Here is a 26,348-nt window from a genome sequence, read left to right on the forward strand (position 1 = left end):
TGTGTGTGCTACACGGTGCCATGTGCGTGTGCTGGTAGTGTGTGTGCCGCTAGTGTGTGTGCTGCACGGTGCAATGCGCGTGTGTCGCTAGTGTGTGTGCTGCACGGTGCAATGCGCGTGTGCCGCTAGTGCGTGTGCTACACGGTGCCATGCGCGTGTACCGCTAGTGTGTGTGCTACACGGTGCCATGTGCGTGTGCTGCTAGTGTGTGTGTGATACACGGTGCAGTGTGCGTGTGCCGCTAGTGTGTGTGCTACACGGAGCAATGTGCGTATACCGCTAGTGTGTGTGCTACACGGAGCAATGTGCGTATACCGCTAGTGTGTGTGCTGCACGGTGCCATGTGTGTGTGCTGGTAGTGTGTGTGCCGCTAGTGTGTGTGCTGCACGGTGCAATGCGCGTGTGTCGCTAGTGTGTGTGCTGCACGGTGCAATGCGCGTGTGCCGCTAGTGCGTGTGCTACACGGTGCCATGCGCGTGTACCGCTAGTGTGTGTGCTACACGGTGCCATGTGCGTGTGCCGCTAGTGTGTGTGCTGCACGGTGCAATGCGCGTGTGTCGCTAGTGTGTGTGCTGCACGGTGCAATGCGCGTGTGCCGCTAGTGCGTGTGCTACACGGTGCCATGCGCGTGTACCGCTAGTGTGTGTGCTGCACGGTGCAATGCGCGTGTGTCGCTAGTGTGTGTGCTGCACGGTGCAATGCGCGTGTGCCGCTAGTGCGTGTGCTACACGGTGCCATGCGCGTGTACCGCTAGTGTGTGTGCTACACGGTGCCATGTGCGTGTGCTGCTAGTGTGTGTGTGATACACGGTGCAGTGTGCGTGTGCCGCTAGTGTGTGTGCTACACGGAGCAATGTGCGTATACCGCTAGTGTGTGTGCTACACGGAGCAATGTGCGTATACCGCTAGTGTGTGTGCTGCACGGTGCCATGTGTGTGTGCTAGTAGTGTGTGTGCCGCTAGTGTGTGTGCTGCACGGTGCAATGCGCGTGTGTCGCTAGTGTGTGTGCTGCACGGTGCAATGCGCGTGTGCCGCTAGTGCGTGTGCTACACGGTGCCATGCGCGTGTACCGCTAGTGTGTGTGCTACACGGTGCCATGTGCGTGTGCTGCTAGTGTGTGTGTGATACACGGTGCAGTGTGCGTGTGCCGCTAGTGTGTGTGCTACACGGTGCAGTGTGCGTGTGCCGCTAGTGTGTGTTCTACACTGTGCCATGTGCGTGTGTCGCTAGTGTGTGTGCTGCACGGTGCAATGCGCGTGTGTCGCTAGTGTGTGTGCTGCACGGTGCAATGCGCGTGTGCCGCTAGTGCGTGTGCTACACGGTGCCATGCGCGTGTACCGCTAGTGTGTGTGCTGCACGGTGCAATGCGCGTGTGTCGCTAGTGTGTGTGCTGCACGGTGCAATGCGCGTGTGCCGCTAGTGCGTGTGCTACACGGTGCCATGCGCGTGTACCGCTAGTGTGTGTGCTACACGGTGCCATGTGCGTGTGCTGCTAGTGTGTGTGTGATACACGGTGCAGTGTGCGTGTGCCGCTAGTGTGTGTGCTACACGGAGCAATGTGCGTATACCGCTAGTGTGTGTGCTACACGGAGCAATGTGCGTATACCGCTAGTGTGTGTGCTGCACGGTGCCATGTGCGTGTGCTGCTAGTGTGTGTGTGATACACGGTGCAGTGTGCGTGTGCCGCTAGTGTGTGTGCTACACGGAGCAATGTGCGTATACCGCTAGTGTGTGTGCTACACGGAGCAATGTGCGTATACCGCTAGTGTGTGTGCTGCACGGTGCCATGTGTGTGTGCTGGTAGTGTGTGTGCCGCTAGTGTGTGTGCTGCACGGTGCAATGCGCGTGTGTCGCTAGTGTGTGTGCTGCACGGTGCAATGCGCGTGTGCCGCTAGTGCGTGTGCTACACGGTGCCATGCGCGTGTACCGCTAGTGTGTGTGCTACACGGTGCCATGTGCGTGTGTCGCTAGTGTGTGTGCTGCACGGTGCAATGCGCGTGTGTCGCTAGTGTGTGTGCTGCACGGTGCAATGCGCGTGTGCCGCTAGTGCGTGTGCTACACGGTGCCATGCGCGTGTACCGCTAGTGTGTGTGCTACACGGTGCCATGTGCGTGTGCTGCTAGTGTGTGTGTGATACACGGTGCAGTGTGCGTGTGCCGCTAGTGTGTGTGCTACACGGAGCAATGTGCGTATACCGCTAGTGTGTGTGCTACACGGAGCAATGTGCGTATACCGCTAGTGTGTGTGCTGCACGGTGCCATGTGCGTGTGCTGCTAGTGTGTGTGTGATACACGGTGCAGTGTGCGTGTGCCGCTAGTGTGTGTGCTACACGGAGCAATGTGCGTATACCGCTAGTGTGTGTGCTACACGGAGCAATGTGCGTATACCGCTAGTGTGTGTGCTGCACGGTGCCATGTGTGTGTGCTGGTAGTGTGTGTGCCGCTAGTGTGTGTGCTGCACGGTGCAATGCGCGTGTGTCGCTAGTGTGTGTGCTGCACGGTGCAATGCGCGTGTGCCGCTAGTGCGTGTGCTACACGGTGCCATGCGCGTGTACCGCTAGTGTGTGTGCTACACGGTGCCATGTGCGTGTGCTGGTAGTGTGTGTGCCGCTAGTGTGTGTGCTGCACGGTGCAATGCGCGTGTGTCGCTAGTGTGTGTGCTGCACGGTGCAATGCGCGTGTGCCGCTAGTGCGTGTGCTACACGGTGCCATGCGCGTGTACCGCTAGTGTGTGTGCTACACGGTGCCATGTGCGTGTGCTGCTAGTGTGTGTGTGATACACGGTGCAGTGTGCGTGTGCCGCTAGTGTGTGTGCTACACGGAGCAATGTGCGTATACCGCTAGTGTGTGTGCTACACGGAGCAATGTGCGTATACCGCTAGTGTGTGTGCTGCACGGTGCCATGTGTGTGTGCTGGTAGTGTGTGTGCCGCTAGTGTGTGTGCTGCACGGTGCAATGCGCGTGTGTCGCTAGTGTGTGTGCTGCACGGTGCAATGCGCGTGTGCCGCTAGTGCGTGTGCTACACGGTGCCATGCGCGTGTACCGCTAGTGTGTGTGCTACACGGTGCCATGTGCGTGTGCCGCTAGTGTGTGTGCTGCACGGTGCAATGCGCGTGTGTCGCTAGTGTGTGTGCTGCACGGTGCAATGCGCGTGTGCCGCTAGTGCGTGTGCTACACGGTGCCATGCGCGTGTACCGCTAGTGTGTGTGCTGCACGGTGCAATGCGCGTGTGTCGCTAGTGTGTGTGCTGCACGGTGCAATGCGCGTGTGCCGCTAGTGCGTGTGCTACACGGTGCCATGCGCGTGTACCGCTAGTGTGTGTGCTACACGGTGCCATGTGCGTGTGCTGCTAGTGTGTGTGTGATACACGGTGCAGTGTGCGTGTGCCGCTAGTGTGTGTGCTACACGGAGCAATGTGCGTATACCGCTAGTGTGTGTGCTACACGGAGCAATGTGCGTATACCGCTAGTGTGTGTGCTGCACGGTGCCATGTGTGTGTGCTAGTAGTGTGTGTGCCGCTAGTGTGTGTGCTGCACGGTGCAATGCGCGTGTGTCGCTAGTGTGTGTGCTGCACGGTGCAATGCGCGTGTGCCGCTAGTGCGTGTGCTACACGGTGCCATGCGCGTGTACCGCTAGTGTGTGTGCTACACGGTGCCATGTGCGTGTGCTGCTAGTGTGTGTGTGATACACGGTGCAGTGTGCGTGTGCCGCTAGTGTGTGTGCTACACGGTGCAGTGTGCGTGTGCCGCTAGTGTGTGTTCTACACTGTGCCATGTGCGTGTGTCGCTAGTGTGTGTGCTGCACGGTGCAATGCGCGTGTGTCGCTAGTGTGTGTGCTGCACGGTGCAATGCGCGTGTGCCGCTAGTGCGTGTGCTACACGGTGCCATGCGCGTGTACCGCTAGTGTGTGTGCTGCACGGTGCAATGCGCGTGTGTCGCTAGTGTGTGTGCTGCACGGTGCAATGCGCGTGTGCCGCTAGTGCGTGTGCTACACGGTGCCATGCGCGTGTACCGCTAGTGTGTGTGCTACACGGTGCCATGTGCGTGTGCTGCTAGTGTGTGTGTGATACACGGTGCAGTGTGCGTGTGCCGCTAGTGTGTGTGCTACACGGAGCAATGTGCGTATACCGCTAGTGTGTGTGCTACACAGAGCAATGTGCGTATACCGCTAGTGTGTGTGCTGCACGGTGCCATGTGCGTGTGCTGCTAGTGTGTGTGTGATACACGGTGCAGTGTGCGTGTGCCGCTAGTGTGTGTGCTACACGGAGCAATGTGCGTATACCGCTAGTGTGTGTGCTACACGGAGCAATGTGCGTATACCGCTAGTGTGTGTGCTGCACGGTGCCATGTGTGTGTGCTGGTAGTGTGTGTGCTGCACGGTGCAATGCGCGTGTGTCGCTAGTGTGTGTGCTGCACGGTGCAATGCGCGTGTGCCGCTAGTGCGTGTGCTACACGGTGCCATGCGCGTGTACCGCTAGTGTGTGTGCTACACGGTGCCATGTGCGTGTGCTGCTAGTGTGTGTGTGATACACGGTGCAGTGTGCGTGTGCCGCTAGTGTGTGTGCTACACGGTGCAGTGTGCGTGTGCCGCTAGTGTGTGTTCTACACTGTGCCATGTGCGTGTGTCGCTAGTGTGTGTGCTGCACGGTGCAATGCGCGTGTGTCGCTAGTGTGTGTGCTGCACGGTGCAATGCGCGTGTGCCGCTAGTGCGTGTGCTACACGGTGCCATGCGCGTGTACCGCTAGTGTGTGTGCTGCACGGTGCAATGCGCGTGTGTCGCTAGTGTGTGTGCTGCACGGTGCAATGCGCGTGTGCCGCTAGTGCGTGTGCTACACGGTGCCATGCGCGTGTACCGCTAGTGTGTGTGCTACACGGTGCCATGTGCGTGTGCTGCTAGTGTGTGTGTGATACACGGTGCAGTGTGCGTGTGCCGCTAGTGTGTGTGCTACACGGAGCAATGTGCGTATACCGCTAGTGTGTGTGCTACACGGAGCAATGTGCGTATACCGCTAGTGTGTGTGCTGCACGGTGCCATGTGCGTGTGCTGCTAGTGTGTGTGTGATACACGGTGCAGTGTGCGTGTGCCGCTAGTGTGTGTGCTACACGGAGCAATGTGCGTATACCGCTAGTGTGTGTGCTACACGGAGCAATGTGCGTATACCGCTAGTGTGTGTGCTGCACGGTGCCATGTGTGTGTGCTGGTAGTGTGTGTGCCGCTAGTGTGTGTGCTGCACGGTGCAATGCGCGTGTGTCGCTAGTGTGTGTGCTGCACGGTGCAATGCGCGTGTGCCGCTAGTGCGTGTGCTACACGGTGCCATGCGCGTGTACCGCTAGTGTGTGTGCTACACGGTGCCATGTGCGTGTGCTGGTAGTGTGTGTGCTGCACGGTGCAATGCGCGTGTGTCGCTAGTGTGTGTGCTGCACGGTGCAATGCGCGTGTGCCGCTAGTGCGTGTGCTACACGGTGCCATGCGCGTGTACCGCTAGTGTGTGTGCTACACGGTGCCATGTGCGTGTGCTGCTAGTGTGTGTGTGATACACGGTGCAGTGTGCGTGTGCCGCTAGTGTGTGTGCTACACGGAGCAATGTGCGTATACCGCTAGTGTGTGTGCTACACGGAGCAATGTGCGTATACCGCTAGTGTGTGTGCTGCACGGTGCCATGTGTGTGTGCTGGTAGTGTGTGTGCCGCTAGTGTGTGTGCTGCACGGTGCAATGCGCGTGTGTCGCTAGTGTGTGTGCTGCACGGTGCAATGCGCATGTGCCGCTAGTGCGTGTGCTACACGGTGCCATGCGCGTGTACCGCTAGTGTGTGTGCTACACGGTGCCATGTGCGTGTGCCGCTAGTGTGTGTGCTGCACGGTGCAATGCGCGTGTGTCGCTAGTGTGTGTGCTGCACGGTGCAATGCGCGTGTGCCGCTAGTGCGTGTGCTACACGGTGCCATGCGCGTGTACCGCTAGTGTGTGTGCTGCACGGTGCAATGCGCGTGTGTCGCTAGTGTGTGTGCTGCACGGTGCAATGCGCGTGTGCCGCTAGTGCGTGTGCTACACGGTGCCATGCGCGTGTACCGCTAGTGTGTGTGCTACACGGTGCCATGTGCGTGTGCTGCTAGTGTGTGTGTGATACACGGTGCAGTGTGCGTGTGCCGCTAGTGTGTGTGCTACACGGAGCAATGTGCGTATACCGCTAGTGTGTGTGCTACACGGAGCAATGTGCGTATACCGCTAGTGTGTGTGCTGCACGGTGCCATGTGTGTGTGCTAGTAGTGTGTGTGCCGCTAGTGTGTGTGCTGCACGGTGCAATGCGCGTGTGTCGCTAGTGTGTGTGCTGCACGGTGCAATGCGCGTGTGCCGCTAGTGCGTGTGCTACACGGTGCCATGCGCGTGTACCGCTAGTGTGTGTGCTACACGGTGCCATGTGCGTGTGCTGCTAGTGTGTGTGTGATACACGGTGCAGTGTGCGTGTGCCGCTAGTGTGTGTGCTACACGGTGCAGTGTGCGTGTGCCGCTAGTGTGTGTTCTACACTGTGCCATGTGCGTGTGTCGCTAGTGTGTGTGCTGCACGGTGCAATGCGCGTGTGTCGCTAGTGTGTGTGCTGCACGGTGCAATGCGCGTGTGCCGCTAGTGCGTGTGCTACACGGTGCCATGCGCGTGTACCGCTAGTGTGTGTGCTGCACGGTGCAATGCGCGTGTGTCGCTAGTGTGTGTGCTGCACGGTGCAATGCGCGTGTGCCGCTAGTGCGTGTGCTACACGGTGCCATGCGCGTGTACCGCTAGTGTGTGTGCTACACGGTGCCATGTGCGTGTGCTGCTAGTGTGTGTGTGATACACGGTGCAGTGTGCGTGTGCCGCTAGTGTGTGTGCTACACGGAGCAATGTGCGTATACCGCTAGTGTGTGTGCTACACGGAGCAATGTGCGTATACCGCTAGTGTGTGTGCTGCACGGTGCCATGTGCGTGTGCTGCTAGTGTGTGTGTGATACACGGTGCAGTGTGCGTGTGCCGCTAGTGTGTGTGCTACACGGAGCAATGTGCGTATACCGCTAGTGTGTGTGCTACACGGAGCAATGTGCGTATACCGCTAGTGTGTGTGCTGCACGGTGCCATGTGTGTGTGCTGGTAGTGTGTGTGCCGCTAGTGTGTGTGCTGCACGGTGCAATGCGCGTGTGTCGCTAGTGTGTGTGCTGCACGGTGCAATGCGCGTGTGCCGCTAGTGCGTGTGCTACACGGTGCCATGCGCGTGTACCGCTAGTGTGTGTGCTACACGGTGCCATGTGCGTGTGTCGCTAGTGTGTGTGCTGCACGGTGCAATGCGCGTGTGTCGCTAGTGTGTGTGCTGCACGGTGCAATGCGCGTGTGCCGCTAGTGCGTGTGCTACACGGTGCCATGCGCGTGTACCGCTAGTGTGTGTGCTACACGGTGCCATGTGCGTGTGCTGCTAGTGTGTGTGTGATACACGGTGCAGTGTGCGTGTGCCGCTAGTGTGTGTGCTACACGGAGCAATGTGCGTATACCGCTAGTGTGTGTGCTACACGGAGCAATGTGCGTATACCGCTAGTGTGTGTGCTGCACGGTGCCATGTGCGTGTGCTGCTAGTGTGTGTGTGATACACGGTGCAGTGTGCGTGTGCCGCTAGTGTGTGTGCTACACGGAGCAATGTGCGTATACCGCTAGTGTGTGTGCTACACGGAGCAATGTGCGTATACCGCTAGTGTGTGTGCTGCACGGTGCCATGTGTGTGTGCTGGTAGTGTGTGTGCCGCTAGTGTGTGTGCTGCACGGTGCAATGCGCGTGTGTCGCTAGTGTGTGTGCTGCACGGTGCAATGCGCGTGTGCCGCTAGTGCGTGTGCTACACGGTGCCATGCGCGTGTACCGCTAGTGTGTGTGCTACACGGTGCCATGTGCGTGTGCTGGTAGTGTGTGTGCCGCTAGTGTGTGTGCTGCACGGTGCAATGCGCGTGTGTCGCTAGTGTGTGTGCTGCACGGTGCAATGCGCGTGTGCCGCTAGTGCGTGTGCTACACGGTGCCATGCGCGTGTACCGCTAGTGTGTGTGCTACACGGTGCCATGTGCGTGTGCTGCTAGTGTGTGTGTGATACACGGTGCAGTGTGCGTGTGCCGCTAGTGTGTGTGCTACACGGAGCAATGTGCGTATACCGCTAGTGTGTGTGCTACACGAAGCAATGTGCGTATACCGCTAGTGTGTGTGCTGCACGGTGCCATGTGTGTGTGCTGGTAGTGTGTGTGCTGGTAGTGTGTGTGCTGCACGGTGCAATGCGCGTGTGTCGCTAGTGTGTGTGCTGCACGGTGCAATGCGCGTATACCGCTAGTGTGTGTGCTGCACGGTGCCATGTGTGTGTGCTGGTAGTGTGTGTGCCGCTAGTGTGTGTGCTGCACGGTGCAATGCGCGTGTGTCGCTAGTGTGTGTGCTGCACGGTGCAATGCGCGTGTGCCGCTAGTGCGTGTGCTACACGGTGCCATGCGCGTGTACCGCTAGTGTGTGTGCTACACGGTGCCATGTGCGTGTGCTGGTAGTGTGTGTGCCGCTAGTGTGTGTGCTGCACGGTGCAATGCGCGTGTGTCGCTAGTGTGTGTGCTGCACGGTGCAATGCGCGTGTGCCGCTAGTGCGTGTGCTACACGGTGCCATGCGCGTGTACCGCTAGTGTGTGTGCTACACGGTGCCATGTGCGTGTGCTGCTAGTGTGTGTGTGATACACGGTGCAGTGTGCGTGTGCCGCTAGTGTGTGTGCTACACGGAGCAATGTGCGTATACCGCTAGTGCGTGTGCTACACGGTGCCATGCGCGTGTACCGCTAATGTGTGTGCTACACGGTGCCATGTGCGTGTGCCGCTAGTGTGTGTGCTGCACGGTGCAATGCGCGTGTGTCGCTAGTGTGTGTGCTGCACGGTGCAATGCGCGTGTGCCGCTAGTGCGTGTGCTACACGGTGCCATGCGCGTGTACCGCTAGTGTGTGTGCTGCACGGTGCAATGCGCGTGTGTCGCTAGTGTGTGTGCTGCACGGTGCAATGCGCGTGTGCCGCTAGTGCGTGTGCTACACGGTGCCATGCGCGTGTACCGCTAGTGTGTGTGCTACACGGTGCCATGTGCGTGTGCTGCTAGTGTGTGTGTGATACACGGTGCAGTGTGCGTGTGCCGCTAGTGTGTGTGCTACACGGAGCAATGTGCGTATACCGCTAGTGTGTGTGCTACACGGAGCAATGTGCGTATACCGCTAGTGTGTGTGCTGCACGGTGCCATGTGTGTGTGCTAGTAGTGTGTGTTCCGCTAGTGTGTGTGCTGCACGGTGCAATGCGCGTGTGTCGCTAGTGTGTGTGCTGCACGGTGCAATGCGCGTGTGCCGCTAGTGCGTGTGCTACACGGTGCCATGCGCGTGTACCGCTAGTGTGTGTGCTACACGGTGCCATGTGCGTGTGCTGCTAGTGTGTGTGTGATACACGGTGCAGTGTGCGTGTGCCGCTAGTGTGTGTGCTACACGGTGCAGTGTGCGTGTGCCGCTAGTGTGTGTTCTACACTGTGCCATGTGCGTGTGTCGCTAGTGTGTGTGCTGCACGGTGCAATGCGCGTGTGTCGCTAGTGTGTGTGCTGCACGGTGCAATGCGCGTGTGCCGCTAGTGCGTGTGCTACACGGTGCCATGCGCGTGTACCGCTAGTGTGTGTGCTGCACGGTGCAATGCGCGTGTGTCGCTAGTGTGTGTGCTGCACGGTGCAATGCGCGTGTGCCGCTAGTGCGTGTGCTACACGGTGCCATGCGCGTGTACCGCTAGTGTGTGTGCTGCACGGTGCAATGCGCGTGTGTCGCTAGTGTGTGTGCTGCACGGTGCAATGCGCGTGTGCCACTAGTGCGTGTGCTACACGGTGCCATGCGCGTGTACCGCTAGTGTGTGTGCTACACGGTGCCATGTGCGTGTGCTGCTAGTGTGTGTGTGATACACGGTGCAGTGTGCGTGTGCCGCTAGTGTGTGTGCTACACGGAGCAATGTGCGTATACCGCTAGTGTGTGTGCTAACCGGAGCAATGTGCGTATACCGCTAGTGTGTGTGCTGCACGGTGCCATGTGCGTGTGCTGCTAGTGTGTGTGTGATACACGGTGCAGTGTGCGTGTGCCGCTAGTGTGTGTGCTACACGGAGCAATGTGCGTATACCGCTAGTGTGTGTGCTACACGGAGCAATGTGCGTATACCGCTAGTGTGTGTGCTTCACGGTGCCATGTGTGTGTGCTGGTAGTGTGTGTGCCGCTAGTGTGTGTGCTGCACGGTGCAATGCGCGTGTGTCGCTAGTGTGTGTGCTGCACGGTGCAATGCGCGTGTGCCGCTAGTGCGTGTGCTACACGGTGCCATGCGCGTGTACCGCTAGTGTGTGTGCTACACGGTGCCATGTGCGTGTGCTGGTAGTGTGTGTGCCGCTAGTGTGTGTGCTGCACGGTGCAATGCGCGTGTGTCGCTAGTGTGTGTGCTGCACGGTGCAATGCGCGTGTGCCGCTAGTGCGTGTGCTACACGGTGCCATGCGCGTGTACCACTAGTGTGTGTGCTACACGGTGCCATGTGCGTGTGCTGCTAGTGTGTGTGTGATACACGGTGCAGTGTGCGTGTGCCGCTAGTGTGTGTGCTACACGGAGCAATGTGCGTATACCGCTAGTGTGTGTGCTACACGGAGCAATGTGCGTATACCGCTAGTGTGTGTGCTGCACGGTGCCATGTGTGTGTGCTGGTAGTGTGTGTGCCGCTAGTGTGTGTGCTGCACTGTGCAATGCGCGTGTGTCGCTAGTGTGTGTGCTGCACGGTGCAATGCGCGTGTGCCGCTAGTGCGTGTGCTACACGGTGCCATGCGCGTGTACCGCTAGTGTGTGTGCTACACGGTGCCATGTGCGTGTGCCGCTAGTGTGTGTGCTGCACGGTGCAATGCGCGTGTGTCGCTAGTGTGTGTGCTGCACGGTGCAATGCGCGTGTGCCGCTAGTGCGTGTGCTACACGGTGCCATGCGCGTGTACCGCTAGTGTGTGTGCTGCACGGTGCAATGCGCGTGTGTCGCTAGTGTGTGTGCTGCACGGTGCAATGCGCGTGTGCCGCTAGTGCGTGTGCTACACGGTGCCATGCGCGTGTACCGCTAGTGTGTGTGCTACACGGTGCCATGTGCGTGTGCTGCTAGTGTGTGTGTGATACACGGTGCAGTGTGCGTGTGCCGCTAGTGTGTGTGCTACACGGAGCAATGTGCGTATACCGCTAGTGTGTGTGCTACACGGAGCAATGTGCGTATACCGCTAGTGTGTGTGCTGCACGGTGCCATGTGTGTGTGCTAGTAGTGTGTGTTCCGCTAGTGTGTGTGCTGCACGGTGCAATGCGCGTGTGTCGCTAGTGTGTGTGCTGCACGGTGCAATGCGCGTGTGCCGCTAGTGCGTGTGCTACACGGTGCCATGCGCGTGTACCGCTAGTGTGTGTGCTACACGGTGCCATGTGCGTGTGCTGCTAGTGTGTGTGTGATACACGGTGCAGTGTGCGTGTGCCGCTAGTGTGTGTGCTACACGGTGCAGTGTGCGTGTGCCGCTAGTGTGTGTTCTACACTGTGCCATGTGCGTGTGTCGCTAGTGTGTGTGCTGCACGGTGCAATGCGCGTGTGTCGCTAGTGTGTGTGCTGCACGGTGCAATGCGCGTGTGCCGCTAGTGCGTGTGCTACACGGTGCCATGCGCGTGTACCGCTAGTGTGTGTGCTGCACGGTGCAATGCGCGTGTGTCGCTAGTGTGTGTGCTGCACGGTGCAATGCGCGTGTGCCGCTAGTGCGTGTGCTACACGGTGCCATGCGCGTGTACCGCTAGTGTGTGTGCTACACGGTGCCATGTGCGTGTGCTGCTAGTGTGTGTGTGATACACGGTGCAGTGTGCGTGTGCCGCTAGTGTGTGTGCTACACGGAGCAATGTGCGTATACCGCTAGTGTGTGTGCTACACGGAGCAATGTGCGTATACCGCTAGTGTGTGTGCTGCACGGTGCCATGTGCGTGTGCTGCTAGTGTGTGTGTGATACACGGTGCAGTGTGCGTGTGCCGCTAGTGTGTGTGCTACACGGAGCAATGTGCGTATACCGCTAGTGTGTGTGCTACACGGAGCAATGTGCGTATACCGCTAGTGTGTGTGCTACACGGAGCAATGTGCGTATACCGCTAGTGTGTGTGCTGCACGGTGCCATGTGTGTGTGCTGGTAGTGTGTGTGCTGCACGGTGCAATGCGCGTGTGTCGCTAGTGTGTGTGCTGCACGGTGCAATGCGCGTATACCGCTAGTGTGTGTGCTGCACGGTGCCATGTGTGTGTGCTGGTAGTGTGTGTGCCGCTAGTGTGTGTGCTGCACGGTGCAATGCGCGTGTGTCGCTAGTGTGTGTGCTGCACGGTGCAATGCGCGTGTGCCGCTAGTGTGTGTGCTACACGGTGCCATGCGCGTGTACCGCTAGTGTGTGTGCTACACGGTGCCATGTGCGTGTGCTGGTAGTGTGTGTGCCGCTAGTGTGTGTGCTGCACGGTGCAATGCGCGTGTGTCGCTAGTGTGTGTGCTGCACGGTGCAATGCGCGTGTGCCGCTAGTGCGTGTGCTACACGGTGCCATGCGCGTGTACCGCTAGTGTGTGTGCTACACGGTGCCATGTGCGTGTGCTGCTAGTGTGTGTGTGATACACGGTGCAGTGTGCGTGTGCCGCTAGTGTGTGTGCTACACGGAGCAATGTGCGTATACCGCTAGTGTGTGTGCTACACGGAGCAATGTGCGTATACCGCTAGTGTGTGTGCTGCACGGTGCCATGTGTGTGTGCTGGTAGTGTGTGTGCCGCTAGTGTGTGTGCTGCACGGTGCAATGCGCGTGTGTCGCTAGTGTGTGTGCTGCACGGTGCAATGCGCGTGTGCCGCTAGTGCGTGTGCTACACGGTGCCATGCGCGTGTACCGCTAGTGTGTGTGCTACACGGTGCCATGTGCGTGTGCCGCTAGTGTGTGTGCTGCACGGTGCAATGCGCGTGTGTCGCTAGTGTGTGTGCTGCACGGTGCAATGCGCGTGTGCCGCTAGTGCGTGTGCTACACGGTGCCATGCGCGTGTACCGCTAGTGTGTGTGCTGCACGGTGCAATGCGCGTGTGTCGCTAGTGTGTGTGCTGCACGGTGCAATGCGCGTGTGCCGCTAGTGCGTGTGCTACACGGTGCCATGCGCGTGTACCGCTAGTGTGTGTGCTACACGGTGCCATGTGCGTGTGCTGCTAGTGTGTGTGTGATACACGGTGCAGTGTGCGTGTGCCGCTAGTGTGTGTGCTACACGGAGCAATGTGCGTATACCGCTAGTGTGTGTGCTACACGGAGCAATGTGCGTATACCGCTAGTGTGTGTGCTGCACGGTGCCATGTGTGTGTGCTAGTAGTGTGTGTGCCGCTAGTGTGTGTGCTGCACGGTGCAATGAGCGTGTGTCGCTAGTGTGTGTGCTGCACGGTGCAATGCGCGTGTGCCGCTAGTGCGTGTGCTACACGGTGCCATGCGCGTGTACCGCTAGTGTGTGTGCTACACGGTGCCATGTGCGTGTGCTGCTAGTGTGTGTGTGATACACGGTGCAGTGTGCGTGTGCCGCTAGTGTGTGTGCTACACGGTGCAGTGTGCGTGTGCCGCTAGTGTGTGTTCTACACTGTGCCATGTGCGTGTGTCGCTAGTGTGTGTGCTGCACGGTGCAATGCGCGTGTGTCGCTAGTGTGTGTGCTGCACGGTGCAATGCGCGTGTGCCGCTAGTGCGTGTGCTACACGGTGCCATGCGCGTGTACCGCTAGTGTGTGTGCTGCACGGTGCAATGCGCGTGTGTCGCTAGTGTGTGTGCTGCACGGTGCAATGCACGTGTGCCGCTAGTGTGTGTGCTACACGGTGCCATGCGCGTGTACCGCTAGTGTGTGTGCTACACGGTGCCATGTGCGTGTGCTGCTAGTGTGTGTGTGATACACGGTGCAGTGTGCGTGTGCCGCTAGTGTGTGTGCTACACGGAGCAATGTGCGTATACCGCTAGTGTGTGTGCTACACGGAGCAATGTGCGTATACCGCTAGTGTGTGTGCTGCACGGTGCCATGTGCGTGTGCTGCTAGTGTGTGTGTGATACACGGTGCAGTGTGCGTGTGCCGCTAGTGTGTGTGCTACACGGAGCAATGTGCGTATACCGCTAGTGTGTGTGCTACACGGAGCAATGTGCGTATACCGCTAGTGTGTGTGCTGCACGGTGCCATGTGTGTGTGCTGGTAGTGTGTGTGCTGCACGGTGCAATGCGCGTGTGTCGCTAGTGTGTGTGCTGCACGGTGCAATGCGCGTGTGCCGCTAGTGCGTGTGCTACACGGTGCCATGCGCGTGTACCGCTAGTGTGTGTGCTACACGGTGCCATGTGCGTGTGCTGCTAGTGTGTGTGTGATACACGGTGCCGTGTGTGTGTGCCGCTAGTGTGTGTGCTACACGGTGCCATGTGCGTGTGCCGCTTCTGTGTGTGCTACACGGTGCCATGTGCGTGTGCCGCTAGTGTGTGTGCTACACGGTGCCATGTGCGTGTGCCGCTAGTGTGTGTGGCGCAGTCACTTGTTTTTTGACTGGTGAGGTGATTACATGACGTGTTTCTCAGCTTTATGTATCGCTGCCATTGTGGGGAATGTAACATTTATACGGAAGTTGTATACAGTATAGAGACTGGTGCGTTTGCCCCACAGCTTTGCGCAATTCTCACACCCCACACTCTGTGCCTTTAATCTTTTGATGCTCGGATTGGCTACAGGTTGTCCTAGACCCCAACTTGCATATTGCCCGTATAGAAACATACAGAAGTTGGCTGAGCTGAAATACTCTGTGCAGCAGTGATTGCTGTCATTCTCTGGATGTCTGCAGGTGGTTCTGTTGCCACAAGTTACAATAGGGTGTTGGATGTTCCTAAAAAGAAAAACATAAAAATGACAAGTGTGTGCGCCCCCATCCCTCTCATACAGATTGGTCACACAGTGCCTGTAATAGCTGTGAGAGGCACATGAAATAACCTCCTGCATTTTATATCTCCAGCCAAAGTGAGAGGGAAGAATTTGAGGCGGAGGTTAAGCAGAAGTTTGAGCGCGAGCGGGCGCTTCTCTCAGAGGAGAACAGGAGGATAACAAGTGAACTCGACAAGGTACCGGGTACCCCCCCCCCCCCCAATCCTCCCTCTCTGTGGTTATTGCCGATAATAGTCACATATCAAAGTGCAAATGTAACTGCAAATCAAAGTGGACATCTTGAGCCTCGTGCCTCTGTTTTCTATGGACTCTCCCAAATGAGTGGTCTTTGTAATTCTGATTTAGCAGCTGCTGGTGTCACATTTTATATAGACAACAGTTACGACTGTACGTAATATGAAACTGCGTTCAGTGCATGTCGCACATATGAGATTAGAGCGAGGTGCGATTGATATATTTACATTTGTGCTATTAAATAACGACCTTTTAAAATAATTTATTTTGTTGCAGTAAATCTATTATTTTATAAGCATAATCCCAAACGTCACATTACACCGTGTAACCATATGTGGGCATTCCGTGCTTAATAATGTCCGCAGTGTCGCGCCCAGCCCTGCGCTTTGCCAGCTATATATCTTTATTGTATGTTTTTGCAGACCATTAACTCTTCGTTAGCTGTTCTTGTGTAAGCTTGTTGTCCCGAAGCATATAACGACTATTACGTTAGCCAGATTAGTATTAGGACTCCTATACGGGACCTTTGTACTGACCAGTCTGTGACTGATTCCAGCTCACCGCCACGCTGGAGAGGCAGAGCGTTAACAACCGGCAGCTGGAAGAGGAGATGCGAGACCTGGCCGACAAGAAGGAGTCTGTGGCGCACTGGGAGGCGCAGATCACCGAAATCATCCAATGGTTGGTATCCGAGTATCCGCTGCGTCACTTATTACAGCATGCGGCCCTCTCTCTGGAAACATGGTCACTCCTGGTAATGGGGGAGGTTCGTCATTTAGAACGATAAAAAAAAAAATTGCCATGTCACTCAGGATGTCCGATGAAATCGCGCTGCCGGAGCCAGTGAAGCTGCGTCCAAGGATTGCAGCCATTGGCTTCAGCGCACCCAGAAAACAAGGCCCAACGCACCCCATGTTTTCTGGAACTCCGGCCATCGTCGCCTCCAAACAATCATGTTGCTGTTTTTGGGGCACTGCGAGCGCCATCGCAGAAACAGATCTGCATGTGCGCAGTGCGGCACATATTGGAGATGTGCATTGGCACGGAATTAACGGAATCATCCCGCCAGTTAGCAGAAAGTCGCTGTATTACTTTTTGGCACAGTAATCATATTGCAATAATTACTCCAGTGCTCCATAATAGTCGTAGCAGACTCTATTCAGCAGCAGAAGATTTGGGATTCTCCTACATAATACAGGGACATTTTAATTGGGGCACGGGAATGCTGGCACATCCTTGTATATAGGAAGTTCTGACCTCCCTGTAAACCTCAGACACAGACGGACTCCATGAGATCAGTTCCCCCGGGTGCCGATTATTCCTGCTCTCAGCTCTTATTATAGGTTCTCCGGGGAAACGAATGGCCCATAATGGTTTTACCAGTCAGCCAGGATTCTACACGGTAGAGTTTATCCCCTGTTTCATCATGTACGTTATCTCCTTGTGATTTATGTCCAAGACCCGTATTCAATTAGCGGCGAAAAGCCAAGATCGGCGATGAGCGAGATGTTTTCGTCTCGGGTACTTTCACTATGCGCACTCCCGATTTTCGCCCTATTGAATTGCAAAACAGGCGAAAACGCGGACGTGCGAATGGCGAAACGAGCGAAAAGGACTTTTTTGGGGGGGAAATTAGTGTGTACCCCAATAAAAAGTGTAAGTGACCCTGGTAATTAATATAGAAGTGTACTAATAGCTGACATAAAAGAATTTTGGGTTCCTAAATTAAATAAAATGGCTGTTATATGCACTTTTGCATTAGTGTGGAAAAATTATATAAAGCAATTTCTTTGGTGAAAAATAATTGCTGTAGTAAATTTGGGGGTACATTTAAATGGGTACTAGCATATAAAGTGCATTTTAAAAAAACGTTATAAAAAACAGCTGCTGCAGCCCCCTGCAATCCTAAAAACCTGTCCCATTCATACAGCGCCCCAAAAACCTGTCCCATCCATACAGCACCTCAAAATATCCGACCCAATACTTAAAATTAATTTTCAAACACTTTTTACATTTTCATCCCAAAAATGACATGCCTTTTTTAGGGGGTATTAAGATTAAAAAAAAAATGTTATTGCCTAATTAGTCATTGGGGGTGCTGAAAGGGTTCTGAACCAAGGGCCTGATTCAGAGCCGGACGCTCTGACAGAGTGCTCGCTCTGAATCAGGGCCGGCCTTCTGTTTTTTTAGAGTGGCCTCCTGGCCGCTCACATAGCTGTGGGTGACCCACAGCTATTGCGAGCGGCCAGGAAGATGGTCGCAATGGTCAAGACCATCGCGCCCATCGGGCTTGCGACGAGACCCTTGTGGTAGGGTCTCGTTGCCGCAAGCCCAAGAGTGCTTTCGGCTCTAATGGGGGGCATCCACTACAAGATCTGAAAACGACTGCACGATTACGACATTGTAATCGTGCAGTCGTTTGTCAGTCGTGTGATGAGCCTGCACTGAACAAGCAGACGTTCAGTGCACGGTCATCCATCATCTGGAAACATGCTGAGCCTGACGATATCGTCAGGTTGACCAGCATGTTTGCACGATGATAGATGTCTAAAAGACCAAATTTTCAAACGATGTTTGAACGATTATCTAATGATTTTATCGTAATCGTTCACCTTTATCGTCTAGTGGATACCCCCCTTAACAGAGCCGAAAGCACTCCCACTGGGAACGCCTCCGTCTGGGCAGCCACGCCCCCGGCCCGCCCACCAAAGGGGGCGTGCTGTGGGGGGCGTGCTGTCACTCAACATCGACAGCACGCCCCCTTTGGTACGAGACCCGGAGCGACGGTTTGCCCGTCGCTATCCGGGTCTCGCACATGCGCACAACGGAGCCTGCGCACTGGGCGGCCCATGCGCTATCCGGGTCTCGCACATGCGCATGACGGAGCCTGCGCACTGGGCGGCCCATGCGCACGACGGCCCATGCGCATTGGGCCACCGTTGACCCGCTTGCGAGCGGGTCTGAATCAGGCCCATAGTCCTTACATACTCAAAAATAGGGACTTTGTACTTCTTTTCTCCTGCCTTTGGATGGAGAAACTTTACACCTGTTTTTGCATATGGAGTTTTCGCCCAGGCGAAAACGGCCTGGAATTGAATAGGGCGACACTTCGGAAACTGGCGAAAACCACGTATCTGTGAAAACCTTTCGCCGATCGCAGCTTTTTCGCCTCAAATTGAATACAGGCCTAAGTACGTTATGGGCAGAATACACACATCCCGATATTAACACATCCGATAGGGAACATTAAGTTTACTGATCCGATCATCGGTCTGCTGTATCTGGCAGTGTAATGGCCAACATTTCCCATGATCCTTCACAGGGGAGGAAGGCAAATATAATGGCCGTACACTGCGACATATCTCATAGTACATGGCCACAGTATCTTCTGGTGTCGGGCTGTCAGATAAAACGTCTGTTGGTCTGACAGTGTGTGCCCAGCATAAGTCCTGCCTAGAACCGAATCAGTCTCGCCACCTCTATTAGTTAGTGTTCACATCTTTATCTTGAAATACTTTCCGTACAATCCTTATATATGTTTTATATAAATCATGAGCGAGTTCGGGGCATCAGGATGTATTTATTACATGTCTCATTATTGTACGTGGCTTATGTTTATTATCTTTTTACGTTTGGTTCTCGCGCACCTTTGAATCCCCCCCCCCTACCTGTTCTTATGGCTGCCTGGTTGGTGCTGATGTCGCCCATTTAAGAGGATAGGATGACTTCTGATATTTGGCGCCTCGTGAGAAACCTGAACAAACTTTTTAGCAGGAGGAGAATGTCTCTGTGCCTTCGCCCCAAATCTAGGGGGTCCCATGACATCCCACTCTCCACCCCTAGAAGCTGTTATAATAATCTCTCCCTGCGACACTTAATCCCCTTCTTGCATGTGTTGTGCATTTAGCCATGAGCAGCCCGGATCCTCCAAGCCCTTCCGTCAGACAATGTAACATTTCTCACCCATTTCTCATTGCGTGGTGGCAACAAAATGTTGAAGGACTCTCTTTATTTTTTAATTTTCTGTTCTTTGAAACCTGTTTTCAGTTATTGGTTACAGTTGCGTAAATCTAACGGACACTTCCAACATCATACATCCACCCCAAAATATATATATTGTGATATGATCGGGGTAGGGGGTCCCTCTCCTGGGGTAGGTGGACACCTCCTTACACACAGCAGCCAGGAAACAGCACTCCACTCATGGGTTTTCATGCAAACTGGTCGGCACCAGTATTCATTGTGCAACTCCAATAGTCAAATAAACCAAACATAAAACAAATCCTAGCCCGTCTGGGCACTGGCTAGACAGGTAAATTCCTCTCTACAAGTGGCAAGGCCTTCTGCCTCACCACAAACACACTTTCAAAAGGTCACAGTGTCTCTGAACAAAACCTCAGTGTCTGTTCTCCCTAGGGTGTGTGAGACGCTGCATCTAAACTCTTATTGAGCTATATTGAGCCACTTCCAGGTGTAATCCCTAATTAGCCTGCTCACAGGCTGTAAGGCCTAACACCTGAAACGGCCCTGTGGATGAAGCCCTCCCTTCTCTCTCACATCCACACCCCCAGGACCCATTCTCCGGCTTTTACCAAAAAGCTGACCCTCGCCTCTCCAGTGTTTTTTTCACAAAATATATATCAATGCTCCATCCCCTTTGCAGCACCATTTTTATATACCTACAGATTCATGCCTTCTAGCCTAGTGATCTGGAATAATAAATAGAGGAGGAAGGAGAGGGGGAGGGAGGGGGGCACAGAACCTCAACACGCGATCAGCTCGTGAAATGTCCTTTTCCTTCTACTGTAAACAACTTTGGTTGCTACGGGTTACAGCACATTTGTGCATAAAGTGTCATTTCGTAAATAAGCACCACAGCTATCATTGAATTAAAAAACAAAACACAATAAGACCAAACCAATAAGGAAACCTACAAAGAAGACTGATGCTGCCCATCCACTAGAAAACAGGTAAAAGCCTGCACAATTACGACATTGTAATGGTGCAGGTGTTTGTCAGTCTGTAATGAGCCTGTACTGAACGAGCAGTCAGTCAGTGCAGGCTCATCAATCATCAACATACATGCTCAACCTGACGTTATCGTCAGGTTGTCCAGCATGTTTGCCCGATGATAGATGTCTAAACGACCAGCGGGCACGCGCATCGCTGGTCGTTTTAGTCATTTTAGTCAACGATTTGCAAACGATTGATGAATGATAACGATGAGTCTGTGAATGACGTTGTTCAGACATATCATCTGCACACGCCCGCCAATGCACAACCGATATATCGCCCATTTAATGGAACGGGTGATATCCGTCAGTGTGTGCCCAGCTTAAGGGAGAATATAACGCTCCATAAACAATTATCATGTATGGAAGAGAAAATATCGGCAGCGTTTTGTACCTGTACGGATTTAGGATTTTACCAAAAAGAATGAATATTCTCTATATAACGTGTTACAGGAAAGTAAGAGGAGTGAACAGTGGGCCTGATTCAGAGCCGCTCGTTCGCTCCGAGCGATGTTCGCACATCTGCGCATGCGTATGGGTTGTAATACGCATGCGCGAACCAGTCATTGCGGTCGGAAATTGTGTGCTCGCAAAATAGCGAGTGCCTGCTAATTTGAGTGACAGAATGAGGCGTTTCTGGGTGGTAACAGGGGAAGGTGCTTGAAAACGGGGAGTGGAGATCAGAACACAGGCGTGCCAAAAGGTCAAAACGGGCGTTTTAAGGGTGTGCATAATTAACAAAGCAGCGTCATAGACCACGTCAGTTGGGTGTCTTATAGCCTGAACTGCTCGCATGATTGCGGTAGGAAAATGCAACCACAAGAATAGCGAGCAGTTCATACGCCTTTCGATGTACTCGATTATCCCATGGGGGTGCTGCCACAGACAGTAATAAACGATACACAAAAGTGAAGAAGCACTTTTCCCCATAGAGGGCGCTATAATTACTACAGTGGCAATAGTTGTTGGTTTACAGTCTCAATCACTAACTTTATATAATCAATGGCAATACGAGACTGGTCAAGCAGATAAGTTGCATGAACGCAGTATTAGTTTGAGATATCCAACAGCATTACCATTTATCCACAACTGTAGGTTTGTAATAGGCACAATCCACTTGAGAATGAATTATCAATAAAAGAAATTCCCATAATTCAATTAACAACAACAATAAGGACACAGAGACAAACACACTATTTATTGTGTTATTGTTTAATTTTGACAAAGGAATACCAGAATAATATACATTTATGTGTTTGTTTCATGATTTTTATCTTTACAGAATATTTCACTAGTAAGGCTGTTATTTTAGATATTTATAATTAAAAATTATATTTTAATCTACTTTTCTTTCCGTGCGCCAACAAAGAGACAGTGCTTTTTTCTTCTCTTTTTGATGTACTCGATTAATCTAATAAATAGCGGAGATGACTTAGGATGCGAGCGGCTAGGGGGCGTTATTTAAAAAATAGCGAGCGCATGTTTCGTTCGCTCGTTCAGACATAGAGGCGTCAACAGACCGCAAAGAGCGAGCGCTCTATTTAAATATCCGGCCCCTTTTTCTGAACGAGCGAGCGCAAATAGCGTTCGGCTCTGAATCAGGCCCAGTGTACATAGAAAAACAATCACTATTTTCACAAGAAAGGTATAAAACAGAGCGAAGAAAAAGCTCAAATCACTTTAAACAGTATATATGCGGTAATAATAATGAATGCTTAAATAATACATCAGTTATAAACAAAGTAGAAGAGATTTAGGCCCTCATTCAGAGCCGTACGCTCTGAACAGAGCGCACGCTCTGAATGAGGGCCGGCCTCCATAACTATGGAGCGTCCTCCTGGACGCTCGTATAGCTGTGGGTCACCACCCACAGCCTATACGAGCGTGCAGTTGGATGGCCGCGATGGTCTTGACCATCGCGACCATCGAAACTGCGAGCCGGAGCCTGCGGTTGAGGTTTTCAACCGCAAGGCCCGGAGTGATTTTGGCTCTATCAGAGCCAAAATCACTCCCACTGACATCACTAGTGATGTCAGTGGGCCGGCTTCTGAGGGGAGGCGTTCCCTTAGGAACGCCCCCGTCAGGGAGGCACGCCCACCAAAGGGGGCGTGCTGTGAATCAACATCGACAGCACCCCCCTCTTTGATCAGACACAACGAGCGAAGGAAAGTCCTTCGCTCGTCGCGTCTGGCGCATGCGCACGACGGAGCTCCCTCCGTCGTGCGCATGCTCAGTGCAGAACATCGACCCACTTGCGAGCGGACAGCCGCTCCCGAGTGGGTCTGAATCAGGGCCTTAGTTTTTTATTTTTTTTACACCTGCCCGAATAAATAGTCATTGTACATATAATACAGAGGCCGATTCATTTACCATGTGGGTAAAGCTCCGAATTTAATGCCCAGAGCTATTCAGTTATTAGTCTGTTACCCCGCGCGTGGGTAACTGCAGGTACCGTGCGTTATCCCAAAGATTCCGCATTAAATGCCGTAATCTATGGGTTACCCTGCGCGGAGAAACTGCAGGTACCGTGCGTTATCCCAAAGATTCTACGCTGAGTGCCGTAATCTATGGGTTACCTTGCGCGGAGATACTGCAGGTACCGTGCGTTATCCCAAAGATTCTACGCTAAGTGCCATAATCTATGGGTTACCCCGCGTGGAGAAACTGCAGGTACCGTGCGTTATCCCTAAGATTCTACGCTAAGTGAAGGAATCTATGGGTTACCCCGCGCGGTGAAACTGCAGGTACCATGCGTTATCCCAAAGATTCTACGCTAAATGCCGTAATCTATGGATTACCCCGCGTGGAGAAACTGTAGGTACCGTGCGTTATCCCAAAGATTCTACGCTAAGTGAAGGAATCTATGGGTTACCCCGCGCGGTGAAACTGCAGGTACCATGCGTTATCCCAAAGATTCTACGCTAAATGCCGTAATCTATGGATTACCCCGCGTGGAGAAACTGTAGGTACCGTGCGTTATCCCAAAGATTCTACGCTAAGTGCCGGAATCTATGGGTTACCCCGCGCGAAGCAACTGCAGGTACCATGCGTTATCCCAATGATTCTACGCTAAGTGCCGTAATCTATGGGTTACCCCACGCGGAGAAACTGCAGGTACCGTGCGTTATCCCAAAGATTCTACGCTAAGTGCCGTAATCTATGGGTTACCCCACGCGGAGAAACTGCAGGTACCGTGCGTTATCCCAAAGATTCTACGCTGAGTGCCGTAATCTATGGGTTACCCCGCGCGGAGCAACTGCAGGTACCGTGCGTTATCCCAAAGATTCTACGCTAAGTGCTGGAATCTATGGGTTACCCCGCGCGGAGATACTGCAGGTACTGTGCGTTATCCCAAAGATTCTACGCTAAGTGCCGTAATCTATGGGTTACCCAGCGCGTTAAGCCTCAGAGGGTGCATTCAACGCGTATATTTCCTCACAGCTTTTGAGGTTGCAAGGAAAAAAAAAACCTGCGTTAAGTGACCCTCTGGGGCGTAACGCGTGGGGTAGCGGTTTCATTAAATAGCCCAGGGCTGACAATTAGACGCTGGGTTTAATTTTCTAGTTGAAGCTGCTTCATAGTGTTCACTTGGCTTATATTCCTGTAACACATTTGTTACATAGAGAATATAGATCAGGACGGGTACACAGAGAGCCCATATCATTGTCACCTTATCCGTAGTGTAAGCCCTCCCTCCCCTCACTATATTTATGGCAGCCGTCAGGGATACCCCTGATATATATATACAGGACAGATCTTAGTAGTGATGGAGTACCAGAGTATTAATCTCCACCATACGGCTAGTCACGGGTAACAAGGACTTGTTGGGTAACTGGCTATTTCATCCCTGACTTGCGCGTTTCGCTCTGTAGCGTTTGTCTAAGGCTGCCCACAGGAAGGGACCGTCGTTCCCTATGTGGTAACAGTCAGTCTGTAGCGTTTGTACGAGGCTACACACAGGAAGGGACCGTCGATCCCTGTGTGGTAACAGTCAGTCTGTGCACACGTGTTTTGTTGTATTGTTTGGTGGCAAACGTGTGCACAGGATCTCCTGTAGGGTTCTGGTTTACAATAGGGATCAATGATCCCTTCCTGTACATGCAGCCTGTCCCTGGCTACTGCTTCCGAAACAGACCGCACATGGGTGTATAGACATCCCTAAAGTATAACCATGCTGTTATCATTCTCAAAAGTGCTGAATTCTTTAGTGTGTGCAGTGATTTATACACAAGTGGAAATGTGCAGCAACCAACCAACCAGACATTTATTTTGTTGTCTTAACTTGCATTCATCAAAGCTAATTGCTGATTAGTGGCTGTTAGTTATTGCACATGTGTCCTTTATCCCCCCCCCCCTGTTTGCTGTGCATTAGTCTAGTTAGTATAAGTGCGCAGTATGTTTACATTACTCCTGGCTGAGCAACGGGCTCTCTCTATGTAGCTCCTCTGCGGCAGTAAACGCTGCCTGGTTATGGGAACGTGGCCCTTGCTCACAGCCCAGCATCATTGCCCTTATTTGGGCAAAGTTTTGGAAAGTTCCCTCCGTCCTCTCACCCTCGCCACGGACAGTCAGGAATAGAAGAGTCTCTCTATCTGGACGTCGGCCAAGCTGGGAATTACAGGCAGCTCAAAGCATTAACTCCATCCCGGCCGCTGAGCCAGAGGGGAGCAATGCTCTGTCACCCATCCCCTCCCCTGGCCAGGCTGTAGGGGTTACCTCTGGTAGCCGTGGCATACGGAAAACATTGTACAGTCATCTGTTCTGTACATTATCTCCCAGTGATATCACACTAAGCCTGCACGGCTGATGGTTTCAGGACCACTTAGTGTAATATATAATTATTATGTTATATTATGATAGGACTTATTGGAACATTCGTAGTATATACACGTGCATGTCTCCCCCCCCCACTCTCCCCAATGCTCTGACTGCACCTAAGGTGTTCTTTACATTGTACTCTGGCTCTTTGCAGCAGAGCAGACTGTATTGTACAGTCAGCGCTCCCTTCAGAGTGAGAGAGGCCTATAGGCTGCCCGCACAAGTAGGTGCCCGGCTGGTATTTGGCCCACAAGACCAGCAACCAGATATCTGCGGTATCACATTGTGATAATATGATATTAGTCCTATTCTAACCCAATTTACCAATATTTTTGGTAATAATGTTATTGATGTTGATCGGATAAGTACATCGCTCCATTGTGTTGCAATATTTGATCGGTTTCTCCCAGCAGACATTATCAGTGTCAAAGTGAGAACATCGACATGGAGCCGTATTCAATTTGAGGCGAAATGTCGGAATCTACGAGAATTTATCGCCGATGACGTCATTTTCGCCTATTTTCATTATCCCCGTATTCAATTACATTGACTTTTCGTTGGGGCGAAAAGTCAATGTTAAAAAAACGGGGATAAATATTCGCCTGCCTTTAGCTGGCGAAAATAAAATGCAGAATTGGGGTTTTAGGGGTGCAGACTTAAAAAGATTAGCCTGCACCCTTGGGAATGACCCCTTAAAACAATCTGTGTCAAAAAAAATTGGGGGAAAAATCGGGACACCCCCAATTTTTTTTTTACAATTTTGGGGTGAAAAAAAGAAAAAAAAGAAAAACCACTTCTTAAATAGTTAAATAGATTCCAGAGGGGGTCGGAAGTACGCGGCAGGTGTTTTCTTCAATGCGGGTGACAGCAGCAGGTGCATTTTTGCAGAATTTTAAAAAATCATTGTAGCGACTTAAAAATATGTTCGCACTAGGGATGTGCAGGCTCGGATAGGTTCGTGGACAATGATGATGTTTGTCCATGCAAGATGACGTTTTGCCTCTTTCCGAGTCCCGTTTTTTGGAGGGAAAAATCCGAACTCTGCGTGCAAACTCAAACCTATCCAAGCCTGCACATCCCTACCTTGAAACCATTTTCATGTACCCCAAATTTGATGGGACCATTTTTAAAAACGAAAAAAAAAAAAGCTAAGTGCTCTTCATCACTTCTTCAAAGTCGGGGGAAAAAAAGCACCAGCCGCGGCTATATAAAAACCCGACTTTCTTCTGCAGGCAAAAACAGGGGTACCCATAGTGATTGTTTTTTTGCTGATCCAAGTTTTGCCTGTTCCCGTTTTCG

The 26,348-nt window shown here is 53.3% G+C and overlaps 1 protein-coding gene across 5 annotated transcripts in view; it reads left to right on the top strand.

Moving 5' to 3' along the window:
• The window catches only part of CDC42BPA (CDC42 binding protein kinase alpha), a 289,477-nt gene that overhangs the window by 178,854 nt on the left and 84,275 nt on the right, over nucleotides 1-26,348 (top strand). For all 5 annotated transcript variants that reach the window (XM_088444439.1, XM_088444443.1, XM_088444441.1 and 2 more), the window contains exons 16-17: nucleotides 15,056-15,161; nucleotides 15,776-15,900. In XM_088444439.1, the coding sequence (XP_088300565.1) occupies nucleotides 15,056-15,161; nucleotides 15,776-15,900 (231 nt within the window). The remainder of the gene's footprint in view (nucleotides 1-15,055; nucleotides 15,162-15,775; nucleotides 15,901-26,348) is intronic.

The sequence above is a fragment of the Taudactylus pleione genome, unplaced genomic scaffold (genome assembly GCF_031769625.1).
Source record: "Taudactylus pleione unplaced genomic scaffold, aTauple2 ptg000363l, whole genome shotgun sequence".
NCBI lineage: Eukaryota > Metazoa > Chordata > Amphibia > Anura > Myobatrachidae > Taudactylus > Taudactylus pleione.